The sequence below is a fragment of the Pagrus major genome, chromosome 9 (genome assembly GCF_040436345.1).
Source record: "Pagrus major chromosome 9, Pma_NU_1.0".
NCBI classification, from domain to species: Eukaryota; Metazoa; Chordata; class Actinopteri; order Spariformes; family Sparidae; genus Pagrus; species Pagrus major.
In genome coordinates this window covers 31,088,905-31,111,729 of record NC_133223.1, presented here as the reverse complement: position 1 = coordinate 31,111,729, position 22,825 = coordinate 31,088,905, and the positions used below count along the sequence as shown (strand labels likewise).

General features: G+C 39.3%; 1 protein-coding gene across 1 annotated transcript in view; it reads right to left on the bottom strand.

Annotated features, from left to right (window-relative positions):
• Window positions 1-1,912: 1,912 nt before the first annotated feature.
• The window catches only part of LOC141001868 (inactive dipeptidyl peptidase 10-like), a 47,169-nt gene continuing 26,256 nt past the window's right edge, over window positions 1,913-22,825 (bottom strand). The window contains exons 6-26 of the mRNA XM_073473010.1: window positions 21,773-21,825; window positions 21,387-21,468; window positions 19,380-19,500; window positions 18,442-18,596; window positions 16,304-16,401; window positions 16,090-16,213; window positions 15,969-16,007; window positions 14,908-15,015; window positions 14,377-14,468; window positions 14,248-14,295; window positions 13,572-13,693; window positions 13,095-13,142; window positions 12,363-12,461; window positions 10,541-10,610; window positions 10,070-10,264; window positions 9,534-9,588; window positions 9,169-9,268; window positions 8,931-8,989; window positions 6,059-6,131; window positions 4,526-4,599; window positions 1,913-4,225 (exon numbers count right to left, since the gene is read on the bottom strand). Of these exons, the coding sequence (XP_073329111.1) occupies window positions 4,088-4,225; window positions 4,526-4,599; window positions 6,059-6,131; window positions 8,931-8,989; window positions 9,169-9,268; window positions 9,534-9,588; window positions 10,070-10,264; window positions 10,541-10,610; window positions 12,363-12,461; window positions 13,095-13,142; window positions 13,572-13,693; window positions 14,248-14,295; window positions 14,377-14,468; window positions 14,908-15,015; window positions 15,969-16,007; window positions 16,090-16,213; window positions 16,304-16,401; window positions 18,442-18,596; window positions 19,380-19,500; window positions 21,387-21,468; window positions 21,773-21,825 (1,953 nt within the window). The 3' untranslated portion in view covers window positions 1,913-4,087. The remainder of the gene's footprint in view (window positions 4,226-4,525; window positions 4,600-6,058; window positions 6,132-8,930; window positions 8,990-9,168; window positions 9,269-9,533; window positions 9,589-10,069; window positions 10,265-10,540; window positions 10,611-12,362; window positions 12,462-13,094; window positions 13,143-13,571; window positions 13,694-14,247; window positions 14,296-14,376; window positions 14,469-14,907; window positions 15,016-15,968; window positions 16,008-16,089; window positions 16,214-16,303; window positions 16,402-18,441; window positions 18,597-19,379; window positions 19,501-21,386; window positions 21,469-21,772; window positions 21,826-22,825) is intronic.

Here is a 22,825-nt window from a genome sequence, read left to right as displayed (position 1 = left end):
CTGAATTTTTAGGAAAAAACATCTGAATTATTTTTCTTCTAGAAGATGTCTCTCCTCCTATCAGATTGTTTCCCCACTCAGTACCAGTTACTCACATGAAAAGTAAATCTATGATAAAAAAGAAAATTATACATTTTTTTGCCAGAATTTTTTCCTCCTAGAAAAGAAAATCTTAGTTTTTAGAAAAAAAAAACTCCAAGAAACATCCTGTCAACATCTCTGACTGAGTAGCTCAGTGTGTAAAGATGCAGCCTCCAAGATTTCACGTTGTGGGATCGATCCTCGAGTCGCTCAGGTTCATCGGGTTCACTGATCTGTGTTGAATTTTGAAGGCTGATGTCCAGAAGAAAGAGTGAAAAGCTCTGAGAGACAGAGATCATCAGGCAGATAGATGACTGCTCTTAACTTCTGAGGTCGATGGTTTGATTCTTATTTTAATTTTTAGACAAAAAATCTGATTTTTTAGAAAAAAACATCTGAATTATTTTTCTTGTAGAAGATGTCCTTCCTCCTATCAGATTGTTTTCCCACTCAATACCAGTTACTCACATGAAAAGGAAAAATATTTTTTTTTAAAAAGAAAATTAGAAAAATGTTTTGCCAGATTTTTTTCCCCCTGGAAAAAAAAATCTGAATTTTTAGGAAAAAAAATCTGAATTTTTAGACAAAAAATCTGAATTTTTAGACAAAAAATCTGAATCATTTTTCTTCTAGAAGATCTCTTTCCTCCTTATCAGATTGTTTTCCCACTCAGTACCAGTTTCACACATGAAAAGGAAATCTATAAAAAGGAAAATTAGAAAAAATGTTTGCCAGATTTTTTTCCTCCTAGAAAAAAAAATCTTAGTTTTTAGAAAAATAAAACCTCCAAGAAACATTGTGTCAACATGTCTGACTGAATAGCTCAGTGTGTAGAGATGCTGCCCCCAAGATTTCACGTTGTGGGATCGATCCTCAAGTTGCTCAGGTTCATCGGGTTCACTGATCTGTGTTGAATTTTGAAGGCTGATGTCCAGAAGAAAGAGTGAAAAGCTCTGAGAGACAGAGATCATCAGGCTGATAGATGACTGCTCTTAACTTCTGAGGTCGATGGTTTGATTCTTATGAGACTCAGTGAATTTTAAAGTCCAGTCTTATGTGAAATCCAGGATTATTTTTTTGGGAGAATTTTTTTGCTTTTTGTAAAAGTTATTTTTATCTGGAGAAACATGTTATTTTCATGTGGGCAACAGAGTGAAAAAATGTTTTTTTTTCAGGGGAAACTTTTTTTCAAGCTCGAGTGAAAATCGTTCCACATTTTTCACTAGGATTCACACAAAAATAAAAACAACCTCCCGAAAATGTTTTTCACTGTTTCACGCAAGAAAAAAAACACCTGACATTTTTCACTTTTCCACCTGTTTTCACAGATAAAAACAACAAAAAGGAACCTATAAAGATTATCCTGGCATCCTTTTTTATTAAACACATGGGAGAAGACATTTTGGATCAGACTTCGAGAACGTGTCACCTGAGAAAGAAACCCTCACTGCCCCTCAGGGCTTCAGCATAAACCTGTAGCTGATATTCCAGTACGGCGTCCTGCTTCCACGATGGCTTTCATTTATTTCTGTCATCATGTTGGTTCATAAACAGACTGATATATTGATGTTAGCATGCTCCCATTTTTTAAAGAAATCAACAACATTTGACTTTTGACATTTTCACAGAAAGAAAGCCAACACAGACATTTGGATTAGCCCTTTAATGTCAGTGTTTAATGGCGCAGCGGACTGTGTCTTTGCCTCGACATTATATGTCACTGCTGCACAGTCAGCACTTGGAAATCAAGATGAGCTCTGCTGTATCAGACGTGGCTCTGAATGAAACTCTCTTTTTATTGCTTCAGCAGTAAAACACAGATGCAGGACAGTCTTGTTTAACAATTTATTTCAGCATATAAATTTTCCCAAGTATATAAATGTCTACTGTGGACATATTGACTATAATGTACAGTATATATATGACAGAGTCATTGCATTTTGACAGAATCAAGCAAGTGCATTAGTGTCAGCAGCACAGGATCATGGTCTGAGATGATCTGGTTGCTACGTCTTATTGAAGGACAGATATGGTGATCAGACAGTATTATAGGAGTCTGGTTATGGACAAAGCACGCTGTACACAATAGACTGGAATTATTACAAGTTACCATTCTCCATTCTTCTGCCCATTTGAAACACTTTGTCACATTTTGGGATTATAATTGCTACATGTAATGCTGAAAAATCCAGTTGGTTATAAACATTCAAAACTGTGAAAAGAGCTCCATGTTTGAGTTAGTTTATCATGAAAGGAATCAGATGAAACCAGTCAGTGTTATTGGAGTGTAGTTTCTTCAAGAATAAAATACCAAATTTGTCATAATGCTCTGAAAAGAAAAAACAACTTGTCTTAACTCTGATCACTACATACGGAAGCCCTGAGGGGCAAGCAATACATAAAATAAATGGTAATTCATTTTCCAAGTCTGATCCAAATAGTTTATTCCTCCTGAGTTTATGACTGGGGTGCTGGGGGACAAAAACAGGTTCTGAGAGGAAAAACTTTTTTTTTTTCACTGTTTACCAAATGGGGAAAAAAAATCATTTAGAAAAAACAAATATTCTTCTGAAAGAATTTTTCTTTTTGCAAGTGATTTATTTTTTCTCATTCTGAGTGATTTTTCTTTCTTTCAGGACAAAAAACCAAATTCTTGTGGGCAACAGAGTGAAAAAGTGTATTTTTCAGGGGAAACTTTTTTTTTCAAACTTGAGTTTTTCTTTTCATGTGTGAAACTGGCAAAAAAAAAAAAAGAAAGTTTATTGAGAATTTATTGTTGCATAAATACTAAACGACCCTGGAAATGGGCAAGTGGTGCTCTGCAGCCTCTCAAGGCTGAAATACGAAAAACAAACAGGGAAGAAAAAATGAAAACTTCTTGTGAAAAACCTTTTTTCCACTTATTTTGAAACATTTGTTTCACTCATGGAATAAAAGATTCACTCGGTTTTACAAGAAAAAACTAAGTAGTAACGAGTATTAAACACATGGGAGAAGACATTTTGGATCAGACTTAGAGAACGTGTCACCTGAGAAAGAAACCCTCACTGCCCCTCAGGGCTTCAGCATAAACCTGTAGCTGATATTCCAGTATGATGTCCTGCTTCCACGATGGCTTTCATTTACTTCTGTCATCACGTTGGTTCCTACACAGGCTTATTATATTGGTGTTAGCATGCTCCCATTTTTTAAAGAAAGCAAAAACATTTGACTTTTGACATTTTCACAGAACTTCACACCGAGCTGATAGAAACTAGAGAAGAAGGACAAGCAGCTCTTCATTTCATTATACGAGGACATCTCATCAGGACCGGTGAGTTCACTGAACCACAGGTAACTGTTGTTATTGCTGAAAAAATTATATGTGCTCCAGACGGGACTGAAATCACTGACCAGCACAGATAATGTTACTGAATATGGCAAATGTGTTTGAGTTTAATGGTCGTAAGATGAGGAATCAATCAACCAGTATTGAAAATGCAGATGCTCCGGTTATTGCTCCATTATCTAATTAGATGTTACGGTGACTCTATGAACGCTGTGTTGACTCTAAGGTTGGAGAACTGTGACGACTGTAATGAGGTAAAGGCACCCGCAAATATTGTTTTGTGATATGACCTCCTAAAATTTGGTATCAAGTTAAATTGTGGTGTTTGCAGTCAATAGAAATATTCACAATAGATTACAGCAAAAGTTAGACTCTAAAATGGAAAAATACTAGTTTCTTTGATTCCCTGACATTTGTACTCAGTACATGAGACAAACATTTACAAACAATAATTATAATCTCAAGCATTAAAATACAGCGACAACCATCTTTTACATGATCACAACCCTGGAATCACCTCTCTGGTCCCGTCATGCTACATATCTTACACACTGTAGGTCTGTTAGGTTTCCACTAACGCTCTCTGAGTGCTTTCACAGACAGAAGTCCTTGAGGAGAACACAGCTCACGACAGCAGCTGCTCCACTAAACTTGCGTCACCGGGGGAAGCTCCACAGGTTAGTCGTCTGCTTTAGACGACTCCTTGCCGACGACCTGCTCCTCCTCAAAGCAGCGTCTGAAGAAGGTGAGCACCGAGGTTAGCATGTAGTGTCGGCTCCTGACGGAGGCGATGTTGTGTCCTTCGTCTGGGAAAATCTGGGCAACAGGAAAAGACAAAGGTGTCATTACTTAACCTTGAACATCATCTTTTTAACCTGCTGTTTTTAATGATTTCAGTCTGACAAAGTTGTTGTTGTTAAATCTGTAACTATCTGATTCAACAATAAGAAAACATGATCTGACAGAACTGATGAAATGGTTGCTACACAGCTCTCGTCAGGATGCTTCCACCTCAGTCAGCCTTTAATCATAACAAGGTTGCTGTTTTGACCCAGACACACAACATCAAGGTCTCCTCTCGTTATTATCACTCAGAGAATAAATGGCAGCAGTTACCTGGAGAGTGTAATTAACATTTGACCCGGACAGCAGTTTGACCAGCTCAGCAGAATGTTGGAAATGAACAGTGGCTGAAATAAAAAACACAGAAGGGACACAATGAAAATGTATCACAGCAGGACACAACAGTTACACTCAGTCCGTTACACGTCCTCTGTTGGGAATGACAATAAATCAAACTGTAGTGCCACAACGTGTACCCAGCAAATCTACATGTGTACACCTGGGCTGTAGTGAAGACACCTTCACCAGGTAGAGTCAAAGACAAACACACATTCAACCAGCCTATGCACAGACAGACTGTCACTGTACAAACATTTCTGCACCTTTATCACACAGTCTGAGGAGTGTCGAGTAGAAATAGTAAAAAAAAAAGTTACATTTCCTGCATAAAGTTTTGAAAACCTTGAGGGGCAGGAGGTGATGCATTTCCTAGTCTGGTCTAAAATGTTTTCTCTCCTGTGTTTATGACTCGAGAACTGGTGGAAAAATAGTTTTTCAGAGATAATCCTTGTCAGTTCATAATGTTTTTATTTTTTATCAATGAAAACAGGTAATTTTTTTTTATGTGTAGTAAAAAAAATGTTTTTTTGTCAAGTTTGAAACTAAGTGAAAAAAAAATTCTCAAGAGGTAAATTTTTTTTCGTATGTGAAACCGAGTGAAAACAACTTTCAGGAGGAAGTTTTTATTTTTTATTTTTGTCATGTATTTTTTAAGGAGGTAATTTTTTTTTCATCTCTTCGTTTCACACAAAAAAATGACTTCTAATTATTTTTTTATCAGTGAAAACTGGTGATTTTTTTTTTTTCCTGTGTGAAACCGAGTGAAACAAATTTCAGAAGGACAAAAAAAATTCAGGAGGAAATGTTTGATTGTCATGCTCGAAACAGTGACATTTTTTTCAGGAGATAATTTTTTTTTTTTTTCGTGTCAAACGGAGTGAATTTGTTTTTTCATCACATTGTTTCACACATGGAGAAAACTTTTCTCTGGGATTTGTTTTCACTCCATCTCACAAATGTCTTTTTCAGTGAAAACAGGTGAATTTTCTTTTTTTTCATGTTCAAAACAGTAAAAACATTTTTTTCTTTGGTTGTGTGAAACTGAGTGAAATATTTATACTTTCTTTTTCCGGGAGAATTTTTTTTGTCATGTTTGAAACCGAGTGAAAAAAAATTTAAGGAGAAAATGAAATATTTGTGAAACCGGGTGAAATGTTTTCTTTTCAGGAGGTAATTTTTTTCCCTTTTTTTAGTGTGTGATTCCAGTGATTCATTCATCGTCACTTCGTATCACACATGGAGAAAACTTTCTCTGGAATCTCTTTCTTTTTTTTTTAACTTGTTTTCACAGATGGAAAATGAAGGAACTTAGAAAAATTATCCTGGTAAAAGCTTTTTTTTCACCAGTTCTAAAGTTATAAACACAGGACAAAAACATCCTTTATATCAGACCAGAAGAGAAAGTCCTCACCTGTCCCTCAGGCCTTCTGTAAAAAGGCAAGTGAATATCCAGGAGAAAATACTCACCATCTGCTGTGCCGTGGATTATGAGAAAGTTCACAGGACTCGCTGCTGTGATGTTACTGAGCAGACTGGAAATCTGTTGGAGACAGAACACAGTGCAGTTGAAGCAGCAGCAGTTATAACATCATCCTATTTAAAGCAAATTAACAATATATAATATTAATTGCACTTAAACATTCAGTTATGATGCGACACATCTGGAACAAACTCCCAGAAAACTGCAGGTCTGCTCCAACTCTCACCTCTTTTAAATGAAGACCTTTCTGTTTGTCGCACAGCTTTTCACTGAAGTGATTTCAAGGCTCTGAACTGAACTGTGACTTTTATTTTCTCTTTTAAACCTCTTCTATTTCAGCTTACTTTCCTATTTCTTGACTTGTTTTAATGTTTTGTTTCTTGGTGTCTTCCAACTTGTTTTTAATGTCTTTTAATGTAAAGCACTTTGAGCTGCTTTGTTTCTGAATTGTGCTGTACAAATAAACTTGCCTTTGCATTTGTGCTGTTACATTTACAGGACTTATAGATTTACAGGGCTCATAAGGAAGCAGCAATCAGGCAAGTAGCTCGAAGCTGCACGATAAAGTGTTTTAAATGTGATCAGTTAAATCTAAAAGTTAATCCTCAAACGTAGAGTTAGAGAGGCTGAAACAGGGCGATCTTGTATTTGTTCAAAGCTGAGCAGCTGCGTTTTGAACCAGCTGAAGGCACGAGATCGTTTATACGACTAATTACAGTAATCTAAGTGAGATGAAATAAAAAGAACAGATGACCTTCTCCAGATCAGGCAGAGAGAGACGAGACTTGAGACTTTTGAGATGCTCCTTAATGTATGAAAAGATTTCCTGTCTACAAATATCAGAAGCGTGGCTGTGACCTTTAATTTGAAAAACAAATTACAGATGTTGCTCAATTAGGTTTTTATAAATTAAGGTGCATCTATAAAAAATCAAGTCTTTTCTCTCTCTGCCTGATCTTGTGACGGTCTCCATGCTCCATAGTTCCATGTGGTTAATTTTATTAATATATTTATTAATTAAGCTATAAAACTGTGTCACTTTCAGTTAGTTAAATACGAAGCTGCTCGGCTTTTAACAAATACTAGAAGACGAGATCACATCAGCACTGTTCAGCCTCTCTTCACTGGTTACCAGTAAGATTTAGAATCGATTTTAAGATGTTTCAGATCATCTTTAACGATCTTCTGGTTTAATGACGAGGCGTCTGCAGTGAGGACTCCTCAGACTCTGACAATCAGGACCAGTGGCTTCCTTTAAATCACGTCTCACAGTATATTTAATGGATTCTCGCCCACCACGACATGTCTTATCTGTTTCATTATCACCTTTTGACTTTCCAAAGAGAATTAATTCTGAGTTGTTTCCATTTGGCACGTTAGTCAAAGGTGTGAATGTCGTGCTGCAGCAGATACATCAGAGTGTTTTTCGCAGCAGACATTTTGACTTCTCGTAGCAGAAAAAGCGCAGGTGTGATTAATCACACCTGTTAACAATGCCTCACTTCCTTTTAGCCGACCCAGTAAGCCGTGCCAAAGAGCCAGCATGTGCGCGGCGTGGGCCCCGAGGCTGGCAGGCCTAAATGGAATGAAGCCACCATTAATGTTATTAGTTACACCTGTGCTGCTCCCGCCATGATGTGGAAATGTGAAAAAAGGCCAGTTGGAGATGAAACCAAACATCACAGCCATTTCCAAAATTCATGTGAAGTTGACCCAGAGTGTTTACCAGTCGTGTGCATCAAGAGGAAAATGCACCTGCTGTGTGACATCGATAACAAAATGTTGTCACACAAAAGAATTGGTTTTATGTCATTATACAACAATAAGCAAATACATGTAACAGTTATTATGTATTCAGCTCACTGTGATGCAAAAATAAACCCATCAACACTGAGGGAATGACATGATTGGACTTTCAAATCTCAACAATGAAAGGCACCATTTCCCCTTCAGCTGCAGGTATGTGCTGCTGCGTGTTCACATCCAGACAGCAATAACCTGTTATTGTCTCTCCGTTTGAGACGTGTCTGACATGTCCCACTGTGTCGGGCACAGCTGCTGCAGAGGTATGAAAGAAGAAATACGACTGGCTGAGAGGACGACGAGCATCGCTCTCTGTAATTCTGGATTCCTCGTTGCACATGCAGCCAGTGGCTGTCACATGAATGAACTAACAGGTGTGCTCGGACACTTCCTCTCAAGACTCGCTGCTCTGAAACAGGCTCCTGCGTCTCATTTACATGTTTAAATGCCACAATAAACTGTTTTTACATGAGTTTGCGTTCCAGCTGTGTGACATTGTTTATAGTCCTGTGTCACCTGGGAAAGTCCACTGGTTGCATGTACGTTGCGGAACGGCTCCGCTACAGTTTCGCTCCGTCATCCATCAACCCCCACCGGCTGCGTTTTGAGTGCAGCACGACGGGATTAGCATTAGAAGAAGTGCTTGGATTTGTCTCTTTTTTGAGATTTTTGTGCTGGCGTCAACGTGGAGTGTTTTATTATGAAAATTAACCGGATGTTGTGTTGTTGTTTTGGTGTCTGACTTCCTGTCTGCTCTGTGCTGAATTTGACTGAACTGATGCACCGTGCTCCGGCATCCGGCAGAAACAGCTGCAATAGAGAGTAGATACACAACGGAGTAGATACGCAACGGAGTAGATACACAACGCAGCGGAGCCAGCGGAAGTACACACATTGTCTAGAGTGAAACCTATCGGAGGTGGATCAGAGACGGACCGAACATGGATCTGGTGGAATTTAGGGGTTGGAGCAGGAGCATCAACCAAGAATAAATATATATTCTAGCTGTTTACATGAACAGTTAATTATGTTGTGAATAAAACTGCATAGTCGTACCTGGTATTTGTGATCCGGTTTTGCTGGCGAGCCGAAGTATCTCTCAGCGTCGGCCGAACCTTTAAAAAGATGAAGGAGGAAGACAACAATGCCGTTTAAATTAACTCACTATTCATTCTTGAATCGAATCGAACTTTGAAAGTCTTTGTCACATTTGGGAGGAGGTACCACTTCAGATCATTGTAATATAGTGACTACGTGTGATATTCAGTGAGTGAAGGATTCTTGTCCATCTCACCAAAGAGTCTCCAGTTTGTTATCGGAGCTTCAGCGATGCCACATTTGAACACAGAGCTGTAAGAGAGGAGCAGGAGAGTGGAGAGAAATCCTCCATACGCCTGGAAAAAATAAAAAACAACATGGTGGCTTTAAAATAATGTTGGATGTAGCGAGGAAATGCTGATTATTTAACTGGATCAAAGAAAAAAAAACATGGAGAAACTAAGTTACTCTGTCTGTTTATTAATCACAAAAATTATACTGTTACTATCAATGTCTGTGTATATTGGGGACTAGAATAAGAAAAAAGAAAGAATGCTGACAAAACAAACTAATATACATGTTATGTGGTTACATTTGAATTAGATACAGAGGCTGTGTTACCTTCCCATAAACTCCAACTCTGTTGCCATCGATGTAGGGCAGCCTGATCAGGTACCTGAACATTCAGAGTGAAATAACAAAAATTAAGTGATCATTTCAAGACAGAACACAGTGAAAGACTGGTTACTTTACAAATTCTGCTAAATCTGAGCAACTTTAAGGCTTAACTGTACTGAATCAACCGCATGAAGCAGATATATTCATATATTCAGTCTTCTAGGTACTAAATTCCCACTTCATGTTTCCATGGACAGTGGCACCTTGTTGGGTTGGAATACTTCCTGGCAGCTACATTTAGTCTGTTGATAAAGAAGGTTAGTATAATTCCTCTTCTTACACATTTGATTACCACTGTACCACAGATATCACCACAACTACACACAAACAGCATAAATAAATATAATAAATACACTATATTAACACATAATTGTTCATCGTCACCTTCAATAAAACAAAATATAGATATCAGATAGTCTCAGCTTCATGTGACAAACCCCACACTTTACTCTATAGATAGAAAAATCATCTGCACTCACTCCAGAGCTGTGATCTGGTCCTGGACATCAACAGTTCCCAGTCTCTGGTGAACCTCGTGCAGGATCCTCTGACCCTGGAAGCCGCTGCCCCGGCCGTCCAGACGAGCCACGATGACGCTGTCCGAGCTGACCAGCGCAGAGTCCCAGCCGAGGGAGAATCGGTCACTCACAGCCTGACCACCGGGAGCGCTGTCACTGGTAAAGGAAAGAGGAAAGGCGTGAGTTCAGTCCATGAAGAAGCCCAAGAATTCAATTAAAATACATCAAAGTATACAAGAAAAAAATAAAGACAGGAAAAAGATGTGTAAATCACCACACGACCCTTCAGGTGTATCTTGTTGGGGTCTTGAACCAGGTTGGTTTTCGGGCATTTGTTTCTCAGCTTTTTCATTCAATAAAGGATTTTTTAATGAAACATTATATAGAAGTGCTCCTAAAATAACAAATGTAGCTGAAAATGAAGTTACATACACGATCAGTAACAGCGGGTGCTCCTTCTCTTCATCCAAACCCAGAGGGACGATCAGCTCCAGACGAAGTGCTGCAAAACACGTCAACAACAGAATCTCAGGACTTTAACACATGAATACATTTTCTGCTGCACACGTTTCTAACTCACAGCTTAACATTCAGGCCGGAGTGCGTTTTGATGGTGAAGATGAGTCAAAATGAGTGTTTTGTTATGCGCTGCATGTACAGCACATCTCTCTTTTCTGACTACATCAAAGCTGCACGGTCAGGTAGCTTCATCAGCCATGAAAGATGTCTGTATTAATCAGTCACAGTGAAGAACAGACCGGAGAAGTTTCACACTAAGTTATTTTTTCCTGAGTTGGCAGTGTGAATAGTTTTTCCTCACTTAAGGTTTAACATATTCTTAAAGTTTTATTTGTATCACAAGTCAGAGACAGCTGGATTTGACAGTGTTTTCATGATTCACCCCAGAGGCCTCAGGGCGAGAGAGTTTTCTAAAACCTGTGTGGGTGATTCAGCAAATGACATGAGGTGACAGTCGTTGAAGGGAATCATTGGATCGTTGTTTGGGGCTTTAACTGGTGTGAACCTGCAGGGCGACGACGTAACAACAGCACTGTCAGTAGTGGATAAGTGATCATGTTACTTATCAGACCCAATAAAGAATCGGAGAAATCAAGTTAAAGCCTATAACATGAGTGTTAAAATGTCTTTAAGGAAACACTGAGTCTTGTCAAGTTGCCTTTAACAACCACATGTGCATGTGCACCCTGACCTGAAGGATGGAGAATCCTTCAACATCCAAAATAAACAAGAATAAACATGTGAAGACAAGCCTGTGATTTCAACTATTGATGACTGGGCTCCCATCTGACTGTGTTTCTTTACATTCAGTATGTATCACATTGTCTCTCATAGTGAGCACAGATTAGACAAAGGAAGCCATTAGTGAGCTGCCTCCTCTAACTGAAACAATATACTGCTGCCTTTCTGATTCCAAGGCTGTTTCATAATTGCCTCAGAAAAGCTCTGCACCTGTTGTTTTTCTCCCGAGCTTACTGTCTCCATCAGTGCTTTTACACTGTTACAGGTGACAGTTCGTCCTCCTGCAGCAATCATTTCCTTTAAAGTCTACACCTGCATTTATTCTAAAGGGCACTTTAACCTACGTGCTCATGTCTGCATGCGAGTAAGTTAACATTTACAATACTCTTAGATAGTCTTTTATGTCAATCCATCCTGTTGTTCTTTATATTATTAAATGATTGAGGTATTTCAGTCAGGACAAAGGTGATGGAGCAACCAACAGACTGACATTACCTTTTGTAGAGGCCAAAAACTACGGAAGCCCTGAGGGGCAAGAGAGAATTTTTTTTCACAAGTGAAAATGTGTTTTTCTCTGCGTGTGAAATTAGAAAAAAAAAATTTCACTTGTCCGTCAGGGCTTCCGGCAGCAAAATAAAGGTGGAGGGAGTGAAAAACCTTGACATGAACTTACAGTAAGTTTACTTTTCTAACCTAGTTTCTTGCGTGCGTGGAAACTAGAGCATGCGAAACAGGCCAGGGTTCAAACAGGAAAGTGCCAGCCACTCTCTCATGGAAACACACTGTGGTTGAAGTGTTGCACATTTGAGTTTTAACTTCAATATGGTTCTCCACGCCCTGATTATTGCTTTTTACCTAAGCAAGGAGAGAATGTTTGTTATAAACATGGAGATAGTGTTAATGAATGAGTGAAGATAATACAGACAACAGCTGAGGACAAGTGAGAACAACAAAGTTCTTTAGCACATTGTTAAAAATGATTGCAGCTTCATACCAAAGTTGTTGATCTGCACAGTTCTTCTTTCCCACTTGGGTGTCGTCCTGTTTATCAGTGCATGTCTTAACACTGTGTTCCTTTCCAGAAACTTGTGCTCTGTTACACGACAGGATAAGAAGAATCACTTCAATTAAAACAATCACAGAAACCTCCTGAACAACTTAATAATCATTTGAATGTCTTGCATGAGTAGAAACTAACAACAAATTATCAAAACTCTGCTCGCTTTGTTAAACACACACACAGTCACATTTGTAGTCGCGTAAGTAAAGAAACTGTAAGCACTTTGAAATGTCACCAATTTAATGTCAGACAGCACAGTAATTAAAAATCTGATTTAATACGAGCAGAAAAATCAACATCTCTCAATCTGCGATGCGAGCCTGCATGTAGGAGTGGAGGAAGATAATCGTTTATCTACTGCAGAGTCCCCAGACGCTGTTCTCAGTGCCTCTGATGTACGCTCGACAACATTTCAAGCACTTAACGCCTTAACCTTAATTGCATCCTCACATCAAGTTTTTACAGCCGTAAGTTAAACTCCGTTGTTGAATTTTGGCTTAATGACTCATGATCTCAGCCACTTAATCTCCAAATAAGAGGTGATCGATTAATGCTCTTTTCAGACACCGAGGGCACAGAAATCTAACTCCTACCCAAACATGATGAGTAAATATACCTGATGCAACTGTGTGACTACTTCAAGTTTGTCAGTGCCAAAGTACTTACTGTTCATGTCACTTAGTTTGTGAAGAGTAGTTTGGGGGATTCCAGGACCTGGAAAAGAAAATGGTTTATTTCATTTGCATTCATTGGGGTAACATTGTACTAGTTGCCTCCACTTTCATTGTTAATGATTGACAGAAATTGTGGTTTGAAGGGTGTGAACTTGTGTTGGGGGGCATGACAGAAAAAGTTTGAAAACCACCAGACTAGACTCTTAAATTGAAGGGTGAATTTTTCAGCATGTAGTCGCCGTTGTTTTTAATGTTTCAGCTTGCATTAAAAATTAAAGTTGATATGATGACTCAACTCAGCACAGCTGAAAGATCCAGATAGAGACCTCTCAGACTGAATATACATAAATAATAACCTTCTGACAACATTTTGGAAACGCATGCAATTCTTCAACAGTATATGTTACTGCAGTTTCAATCTGATTGTGAACCTCTCAGTGATGATGCTGCTGTCATAATGAGGCGTTACCTCTGCAGTTGAGAACAACATGTTGGTAGTTTGGGCTCAGGACCGCATCATAGTAGGAGCACTTTGATTTGAAGAGGGAGCAGGTGATGCACTCTTTATGAAATGGATCCACAGTGGAGACTCTGTTAGAGCAGAGCAACAGAGATGTGTGAATAAAAGTTAATTTGAGATACAATCTGTCTGTTTTTCTAGACTGCAGAATCAAAGAATGTGCCAAGATAAATTGTAATAATAATTATGTATTGCCACTGTAGTTTAACTAATGAGGTGGGCTGCTGCCATCCACCTGTTTCTCTGTGTATCTTTAATTTGCTCATTAAACAAAACAAACAACAAACCTGACTTGAAATGTAAAAACAAATCCAAATACAGGAAAACACTGGCTGAGATGTAAAAGTTTGCGAATTGATACAAACTAAATACGACTGCATGAAAACAAATTAAGCAGCTACATCATCAAATATGAAACTGAAGCCGTCACTCCTTGCATAAAAAATATGGTTTGAGATGTGGCTGCGCCAATTTAATCAAGTCAATTATGTCTTCTGCAATGATTTAATAGCAGAATTAATTAATTCTGAGCCGCCAACTGCTTATTTCAATGCACCAACACTTAATATCCATAATATAAATGACAGCAGTCGATTGACATTTAAAAGGAAACTTGAATATATACCTGTACATGTGCCGCTGTGTTGAGCCTTCCTCTGTACTCAGGAAATAACTGAAAATCATAAAATCAACCTGTTAGTTCATATTTTGTGTTGTTTTTTAATATGGTATGATGTCAATAACTTGTGCTTACACCAAGTTGGAGCTCTCATCATAGGCCAGAATTTGACAGACTTCCCAGCTTCCTGAGGTCAGGTGGCGGACGTTGACCTCTTGACCCTCAGACTGTTGAAGAACGAGACAGAATACAACACAACAGAGCAGAGAAGTGGGTCAACATGACCTCACATGACCTGCGTGGTCCAAAAGTGGTGCTGATCTTTTTCACCAAGCCCAAACTTTCAATCTAAAAACTTTTGTTCCACTTATTATCTCAACAGAAACTGAATTAATCTCCAAATCATCTACTGTTCAACATTCTCCTTCATTTATTCAAGTTAATGTATTCTTAATTCTCAGGAAACTGTAAGGATATAATTCAAAATGATGAAACTTCAAAATGGAATAATATGAGCAGTATGAATAATTGGAAGGCTTGTGCCTTAAGGCAGGACAGATAAGGAAAGAAAGGAAGAAAAGTACACAGACCTAAGGAGTTTCATTTAAACAGTCAAAGCACCTAAAGAAATGTATTCATTTCATTAAAAGTTCGTAATATTCTCACCAGGTTGGAGATCATGGTGATGTGGTTGAACGTCCCGCGGCCGCCGTGTTTTAAGGGCATAGTGATGAAGAATGTGGTGCAGTCCTCGGAGAAGACCGGCTCCTCATTCTGGGAAAAAGAGAAAAAAACGAACCTTTTGCAAATGTTTGGACCGTTTTGGATTAAATGGATTTGAGGCTCGTCTCATGTAAATCATGTTTGTTGCCAATTCAGTTCAAATAGAAAACATTATTTTTTGTGGCCGAGTTGCAGTGTAATATTTCTTTGGCACAGTCCTATATGAGTCAAACCTTTATTCAAATGTTTCAGTTTTACAAGTCAAATGTATCATATTTTTGCAAGAAGCCTTTATGTTTTCTGATCAGGTTTTAGATGAATGTTTATGTTGTTTACTGTTGAGGGATACTTTTGCCGCTTTTCCACCAAACTTAGCCGGTTTACACGGCCTTTTAAACAAGGGCGGGGCAGCCCATCTGTGATCTGCATCTGAAGCGGTAAGTTGTCACTGACGTCATGTTTCACGTCAAGAATGCGTTGGAATCAGTTGTAACCGGCAACAACAACGATAGACCGCATCCCAAATTCCTCCCCTATTTACGCGTCACCACCAGATGTTGATAACGTGTCATCACTTTGCGTGTTGTAATTAAGCGTGTTCACCCGGGTCTTACGTTTAGATCAAAGCCGAGCCGAGGTGATAAAACCCGTGTCTACTGCAGAGTCAACTGACCCGGGTGTAAATGCAGAGTTCACAAGTTCCCATTGCACACAAAAGCCTGATCTTAGCGGGTTTAAGTGGGATTTTTGACCAGTGGAAAAGGGGTATTAAAAACTTTATCCATGTTCACTTCCTGTTTTGGTAGTTTTATTAGTTTAATGTACATTTTAGTACTCAATCAGTACAACACCAACCAGTGTTTCACCTCTTGAGCTGCTGTATTTGACGAGTTGGGAGTGAGAACACGTGTATTACAGGCTTTCATATGAAAATCAACAGTGTTCCTTAAACAATTCATTGATAGTCTTATTAATGGGTTTGTCGAAGACAATGACGCACTCACCTGACGATCGAGCCACTTCTCCGATGTCATCACGTGTTTCTGAATTGAAAAAGATAAACTCAATAAAAAATACATCTTCAAATGTAGAAGACTGGACAACTATAAACAACAACAGTCGTACCTTTGTGCATTCACTTGTTGTAACATCGCAGAGTGAAAGAATTGACGTGTTTTGAGCTCGATTCACCCAGCGGACACTCAGCCTCTCCTGCGTCACCCATCTCACCATGGTGATGTAGTACTCACTAGGGGAAAACAAGCAGAAAGTACCATTAGTTATATAAGTAACCTGGACCAATTACGCCATTATTATTTAAAATGTGTAGAAATCAAACCTCTTTTCAAAGCTGTCAGGAGGCCTCAGCTCAGTCGTTGAGGAGCTGCCGTCCACAGTAACGACGTAAAGAGCGGCGGTGGGATTGATTTGACCCATCTGGAGTAAAGAACAGTGTGAATGTACAATTACATTCACAGGCCTGTTCAAATTGGATGTAATGGCCATGATGCACTGCTTCACTGTAGTGATAACAATAAGCACCGAGCAACACGCTGCTCTTGTTTTCTATTTTTATGTGCTGTTATACTGAACAATGCCAGTAGGACTCAATAACAAGAGAATATAATGAGAATATAATACATGAAGAGAACAAACTGTGTTGGTGTACATATACTGTGCGGGCCCCGCGGCCAGGCAGTCGTTTTCTTTCACTTAAGCCTCCCTCAAAAAATATAGCTCGTTACTCTACATGACACAGGAAATCTAAAAAAATACAGTATGACCCATCACAGAGATGTCAGTATCTATTCCATACTAGCAGCCATTTATTTTTATTTGTTTTTATTTATGTCGTCTCCAATCCTTCACTTCCTGCTCTTTCAGAGGTTTAATACCTTCTTGGAGTAACTCTATTCCCTTCTTATGATGCCATTTGTGGTATATAAGATGAAAAGTAACACATCTGAAACGGCTTATACCAACGTGGAATAGGGAATAAGTGAGTAATGACTCTTTTCCTATTTTCTCATAGCGACACTGCTGCAACTCAGATCTCAAAACAGTTGGAATACTGTGTGAAAGGTAAATAAAACAGAATGCAATCATTTTACGTCAAAAACAGTCTTTTTTATATTTTTGACATTTCATAGACGAAACAGTTCATCGAATAATCGTGAAAATAATCGGCAGATTCCTCGATGATGTGGAGAATTGCTATTTGCAGCCTGAGTTCTGTTTCTAGTTGGTTTGTCTTGTTTTTTTTTTCTCTTTTGTAGCATAAAGGGACTTCAACACAGTTTTCGTGCTGTAACATGACTAATAAACACATTTTTAACCTTTAACCTTTTAACCTTTACAACCTTACAGAGTCACAAGCATGTAGACTGTTCGTTATTCTCAAATATCTACATTGGTGTTGCCCCCCAGGGCTGTTATACAGAACAGTTTGTCACAATGACAGTAATTAGGTGTTTCCTTAAGTGCAGACGCATGATACCCATGAAGAAAACCCTCTAGGGTTTTACTTTTACTGCGTATTGACTCACGAGGCAATACCGACACAAATTTATCCCCCTGTGACTGAAGCAGAAGTCTGACTGTCAGACTGCTGTACAGCGTCACCGTTCTCACCGACTAAAAGGAGGAGAAGGCAATTAAATCTCTGCTTCGTTTAGTCCCACAATATTATAGCACTTACCACACTCAAGGGTATGAGCAACAGAATCACTGTGTGTGTGTGTGTGAGCAGTTTTTACACACTGTGTGGGCAAGGCTCGGGTCGAGTGTAGTGCTTTATTAATTAGATGCCTTCCTGTGAACCCCCTCCCCCCATCTGTGGTTCTCAACCGACAAATCGAGCTGACCTCTACCTCATGACCCTCATTTCACCAGTTTTCCACAACCTATCTCCCATCTTACAGGCATTTGATACGCTAAACATCCGCATCAAAGGATGGGGGGGGGGGCGCCTTACTAAAGCACATCACATTCCTATCTCTCCAAATGCCACAGATCCCTGCAGCCATCCCTCTTCAAAGGAAGCAAGTCACTGTAACATGAATTAAACAAGAAAAGGATTCACTAACCTTCATGGGAAAGCTAAAGCAGAGGGCCGGCAGTTGTATAATTTATAGCGCGGGGCTTTTACAATGACGGTGCAATGAAGGTACATGCAGGTCATAGTAGAGGCAGGGTGTAAGGGTTGATGTACAGGATAAAGTGAGCTAAAATGATCAGGAGCAGTCAGATTTCAACTGGATCTACAGAAGATTTTGGATACCGATGTTGGATTCACTTTAGGTTGTAAAAATATTATATATTTGTACATCTGTTTTAAAAGAAAACCCCATCAACTCAGCGTGCCAACACCCGAAATCACTGCAGCAATCATACATTTAACTGGCTTAAATCGAGAGTTGATTAAATATTATCTAAATAAAGTCATTATCCGTGTCGACTAGACTTTTAGTACTCTACCTTTGGATAGGGGTACTCCTTCCCCCTGGGGTACAGCGAGCCTGTGAGGCGGGGCAGCAGCATGTTGGGGACCAGCGAGTCGTTGATGGTGAGGTAGGCCAGTCTGGAGCCGTCAGGTGACCACCAGTGGGCCACCTGTGTGTGCAACACCTCCTCTGCAAAACCAGAAGAAGACAAATAAAGACAACCTGAGCCAGAAGAGTGGAGCTCCTGCTTGTTAACTGCAAAACTGAATTCCCTCCCCTGTTCATGCACCTCTTTTAATTCTGTTGTTAACATTTATCATTAGTTAGGATGTAAATTGATGATTGGTTAAATAACTGGTTGATTGACTTTGATCAACATATTGAAAATAATATCTACTTCTTAAAATAACCCGCCCTACTCTGCCTCTGATTGGCTCGCACTCATCAGTCGGCCTCATACCACTGGTAGGTGGAACTAGCCTTTGCTTCGCTGAAGATGATCAGTCAAACCACTTCAAAAACAAATCCCATCTGGACTTTTCTTTCTAAAATATTAATACGCCGGAGTACTTTAAGTCCTTCATTTAACTATCATTCCTAACTTGTAGAAAGCTTCCGGCTGCCTGGCAACAAGTATAAGGAATTTCATCCTTCAATGCTAGTGCTGTATTTCAGTGGACGTCATGGCAACTTAATGTGAAAGCTAGATGGAAAAAAACCTTGTATGGTCACGGAGAAAAGGAAAAATGCCTGCTTTGTGTCTGACCTTGAGGCACAGATAGAGTGAATACCTTATCTGCAAACATTTGAATCCCATACTCGAGAAATTTAACATTTCACGACATCGTGAGTTTAATCACACAGGCTCAAAAATCCAAGGAATGACAGCTTCTTTAGGTAACATTTGTCGATCCGTCCTTCGACTAAAGATTCATTGTTCCAGGTTGTATAACTCAGTGTCTTCTCTCTTACCCTCATACAGCCAGTCTGTGATGCCATTGAAGACGATCCCCTCTTGTCCAGAAGACGTGAGCCTCCATGAGCTGCTCTGAACATCCGTTTGGAAGTAAATGTTGTTTTCAAATATATATAACTGTGGGACAGAGAGAGAATGTTACGCTGAATGTGAAAACAATGCCACAAACTGCACTGGTATATATTACTTATGTATGTATGTAACACCTACATAACACTATTTGTGGAAGGAAAAATGCTTTGCAGCAGGAGCATGCCAGGGAGCTTGTTTTTGTAAATCCACTGGGTTTAATTCATTCAGTGAAGAATGCTTTTAAAGATGTTCTATAGAGAAGTTAAATATTTGCATTCCTGCTGCGTTTAATGCCTCGGTCTTGAAGGTACAGTACGGTACACAAGGACTGAGGCGATAGAACATCTCTGCTGATCAAAGAGAAGTGGCCACATTACAGTAAGTCTGAAATCCCGTCCTATCTGACAGCCTGCCGATCGAATCATTGCTACCAGTCAGTCTCACACCAATCACAGCTGTTCTCACCACAAGGCGGCCCATTTAAATATGGCTCCCTCCTCACTCATAACTGCTCCTACTCAAAAGCTGCTGGAAAGCTTGCCCCCACCACCACAGCCTCCATCCTTGTCAGGGCTCAAGGTTATGGCTCAATCTTGTGCACCCTGGGGGGGTTTTCTGCATTGTACTCCCCGTTTTGGCTCAGCATGCTGCTTGGTCAATCCAGGGAGCATCTTAACAGCGGAGCCGCCAGAGCCAAGAATAACTGTATTCCATTTTTTTGCAATAAATGGTTAAACCTATGACGAGAGTGTTCCTGACTGAACACCAATGATAGCCTGTCGGAGAGGCTAACACTGATGTTAGCCTGTTGGATAAGCCGACACTGACGGCACCACTGGTAGCCTGTGGGAAAAGCTAACACCATTGTTGGCCTGTTGTAGAAGCTAACACTGATTCCAGCCTGTTCAAGAGGCTAAAACTTACTGTTAGCATTTTAGCTTTACATTTCCTGAACCATGTATTAATGGGTATTTTCTCTTCTACCAAAAGATGAATGCATCCTACTGAAAGCTAAAACTGAACATCAATCTTTTCTTGTACGTCATAGCAAACTAGCTAGCAAACCACCAGCTGTCGTCATGGATAAAGGCAGTCATGTATATGTTGTATAGATACAATGTCTGAGACAGGACACAGCAAAGAGTTAGAGGAATAAGATATTAGAAAGGAATTTCTTTGATAGAACGAGGCCCCCTGGGGAACTGATCTCACACAGACAACATGCTCATTGATAAAAACATGTTAAATGAGTGTTGTTATCTCTTGTGACAAATATGCAGGGAGCGTTCACCAGCGATGAATACTAGTTAGTCATTAGCGACGTGACACTCTGCTGGAGGGCCTCCTGGAGAACCGCTTCCACCGAGGGCAGGTAGAAATACTGAGGAAACGAGATAAATATGCTATCACATGGTTAATTACTTTCCCTGTCTGGGTTGGAGAAAATAATGGACTGATTATTCTGTGCACAATACTCTGCACGGCGGAGGCATTACTCACACAGAGAGCTTTGGCCGCCCAACAAGGCGTCTTCCAGCAACTGCTTGATTAGTGTAACTGTTGCTGGCTTCTCTTCAAAATAATTGTTCAGTTTAAAGGGAGCTTGTCTTTCCTCGCAAGTCAAAAAACAGCCTTTGATCAGCCTCTACCTCAGAGCGGAGAGGGCGTTATGAATGCAATGAATTATACATAGCACCATATTACATAAGCCATAAATTAAACATTGGTTTTCACCTTCTGCATGCAGCGAAGGTTTCTTACTCTTAAATGACGACACAAAACGGAATCCAAACGTTGTTGTTGGATTAATTGTTTAGTCAGTGAATGAATTTTTCAGAAGGTCATATTTGAATTAGAATAATTAAAGACTCATCCCAATGCTTCACTGTTTTTGGACTGCGTTGTCGTCATTTGACCTATAAAATACTCACCAGCTGCTGACCATGAACGCCCCATGAGGCAAACTGGAGCACCGAGTCTGACACCTCTGGGGGATTCAGCTCCCGCACCTCCCTGACGCAAGGACAGTAAAAAATGTGTTACACGTGAACCGTTGCACACACGACTAGGAGGCATTTATTTATTTTTAAGTCTCAGAACAGATACAGTCAGTGCAAGTTTACAGTCAGTTCAGCTTTTCTTTTAGGTGAATAAACTCAGCATCAGCAAAACACATCACACAGAATTTTTATTTTCTGGTCTCATAAAAATCTTTGATCTTCTTCAAGTTAGATAATGAAGATAACATTAACAAAACATAACATAACATTTCTTTACAAGTTGTGCGACACTGGTGTCTTATATTATGATTATTCACCTTGTATACAGGTTGTAGATCAGGTATGATGCCAGGAAAGACTGCTGGTAGACCTAAAACACAATCAAAAGAAAAACAAATTCAATGTTTTTATGAACAGACCTTTTATTCTTTTTCCATTAATAATAATTAGGACCTTGACAGCCAAGAAAAACAAGGAAATAATTCAGATAATCACGACTAATAGAGGGGATTAATCAAAAGATTAATCATCAGAGCGGATATTCTTACCATAATGTTGGTCTCTGATAACGAGACAAAAACACACGGTGCAAAACGTTCTGAGAGGATTTTGTGATTATGTTCTTTGATGGTTTTGGCTCACCAGCATTTCCCAAAACAGCTTTGGGTACTTTTACGTCAGCTTTTTCCTCATTTTCCCTGTTTGTCTTTCTATTCTTGTACGGAGTGACGTTCTGCCGACAGTGATGACAATAACACAGCATGGTTTTCCAGTTAAGAAGAAGCAAGAGTGATGTGGAGACAATGCCTAACAGTGCTCTGTTGTACAAATGACATAAAGGCTTTCAGTGAGAGTGCTTTATTTCACACAATGCTACTGACAAGTCTGCCAGAACACAATATGTGATTTCACTGCATTATGGTTGGTCCTTGATCCTTGAATCTGACAATAAAACCTGACATTTGCCATAAAAATATACATTTCTCCTATAGCTTTATATAACTTCTGTCCAATCATCTGAAGAAACCTAGTCCATTTTAGTCCATTTTCTTTAATTACAGGGGTGCTACAGTCACTTGTCATCTATGCATGCCTTATATATGGATATTATAGGGTTTTTTTAATGACAAAACATGAACCATGAAATTGCTGTACGTCCAAAGGTCGACACACATATTTCCATATAAATTAAAATGAATGTCAGTCTCCGAGAGATATAAGAACCACAAGATTTTTTTTGCCCTTGTTCTATAAAAAAACAAAACATGGCAGTGAAAAAGGGAAAAAAGCATGATAATAAACATGATAAATATGAGTGTGTACTCATCATTTGGGTTCTGCATTCTGGCTCAATGTCTGCTTTGAACGAA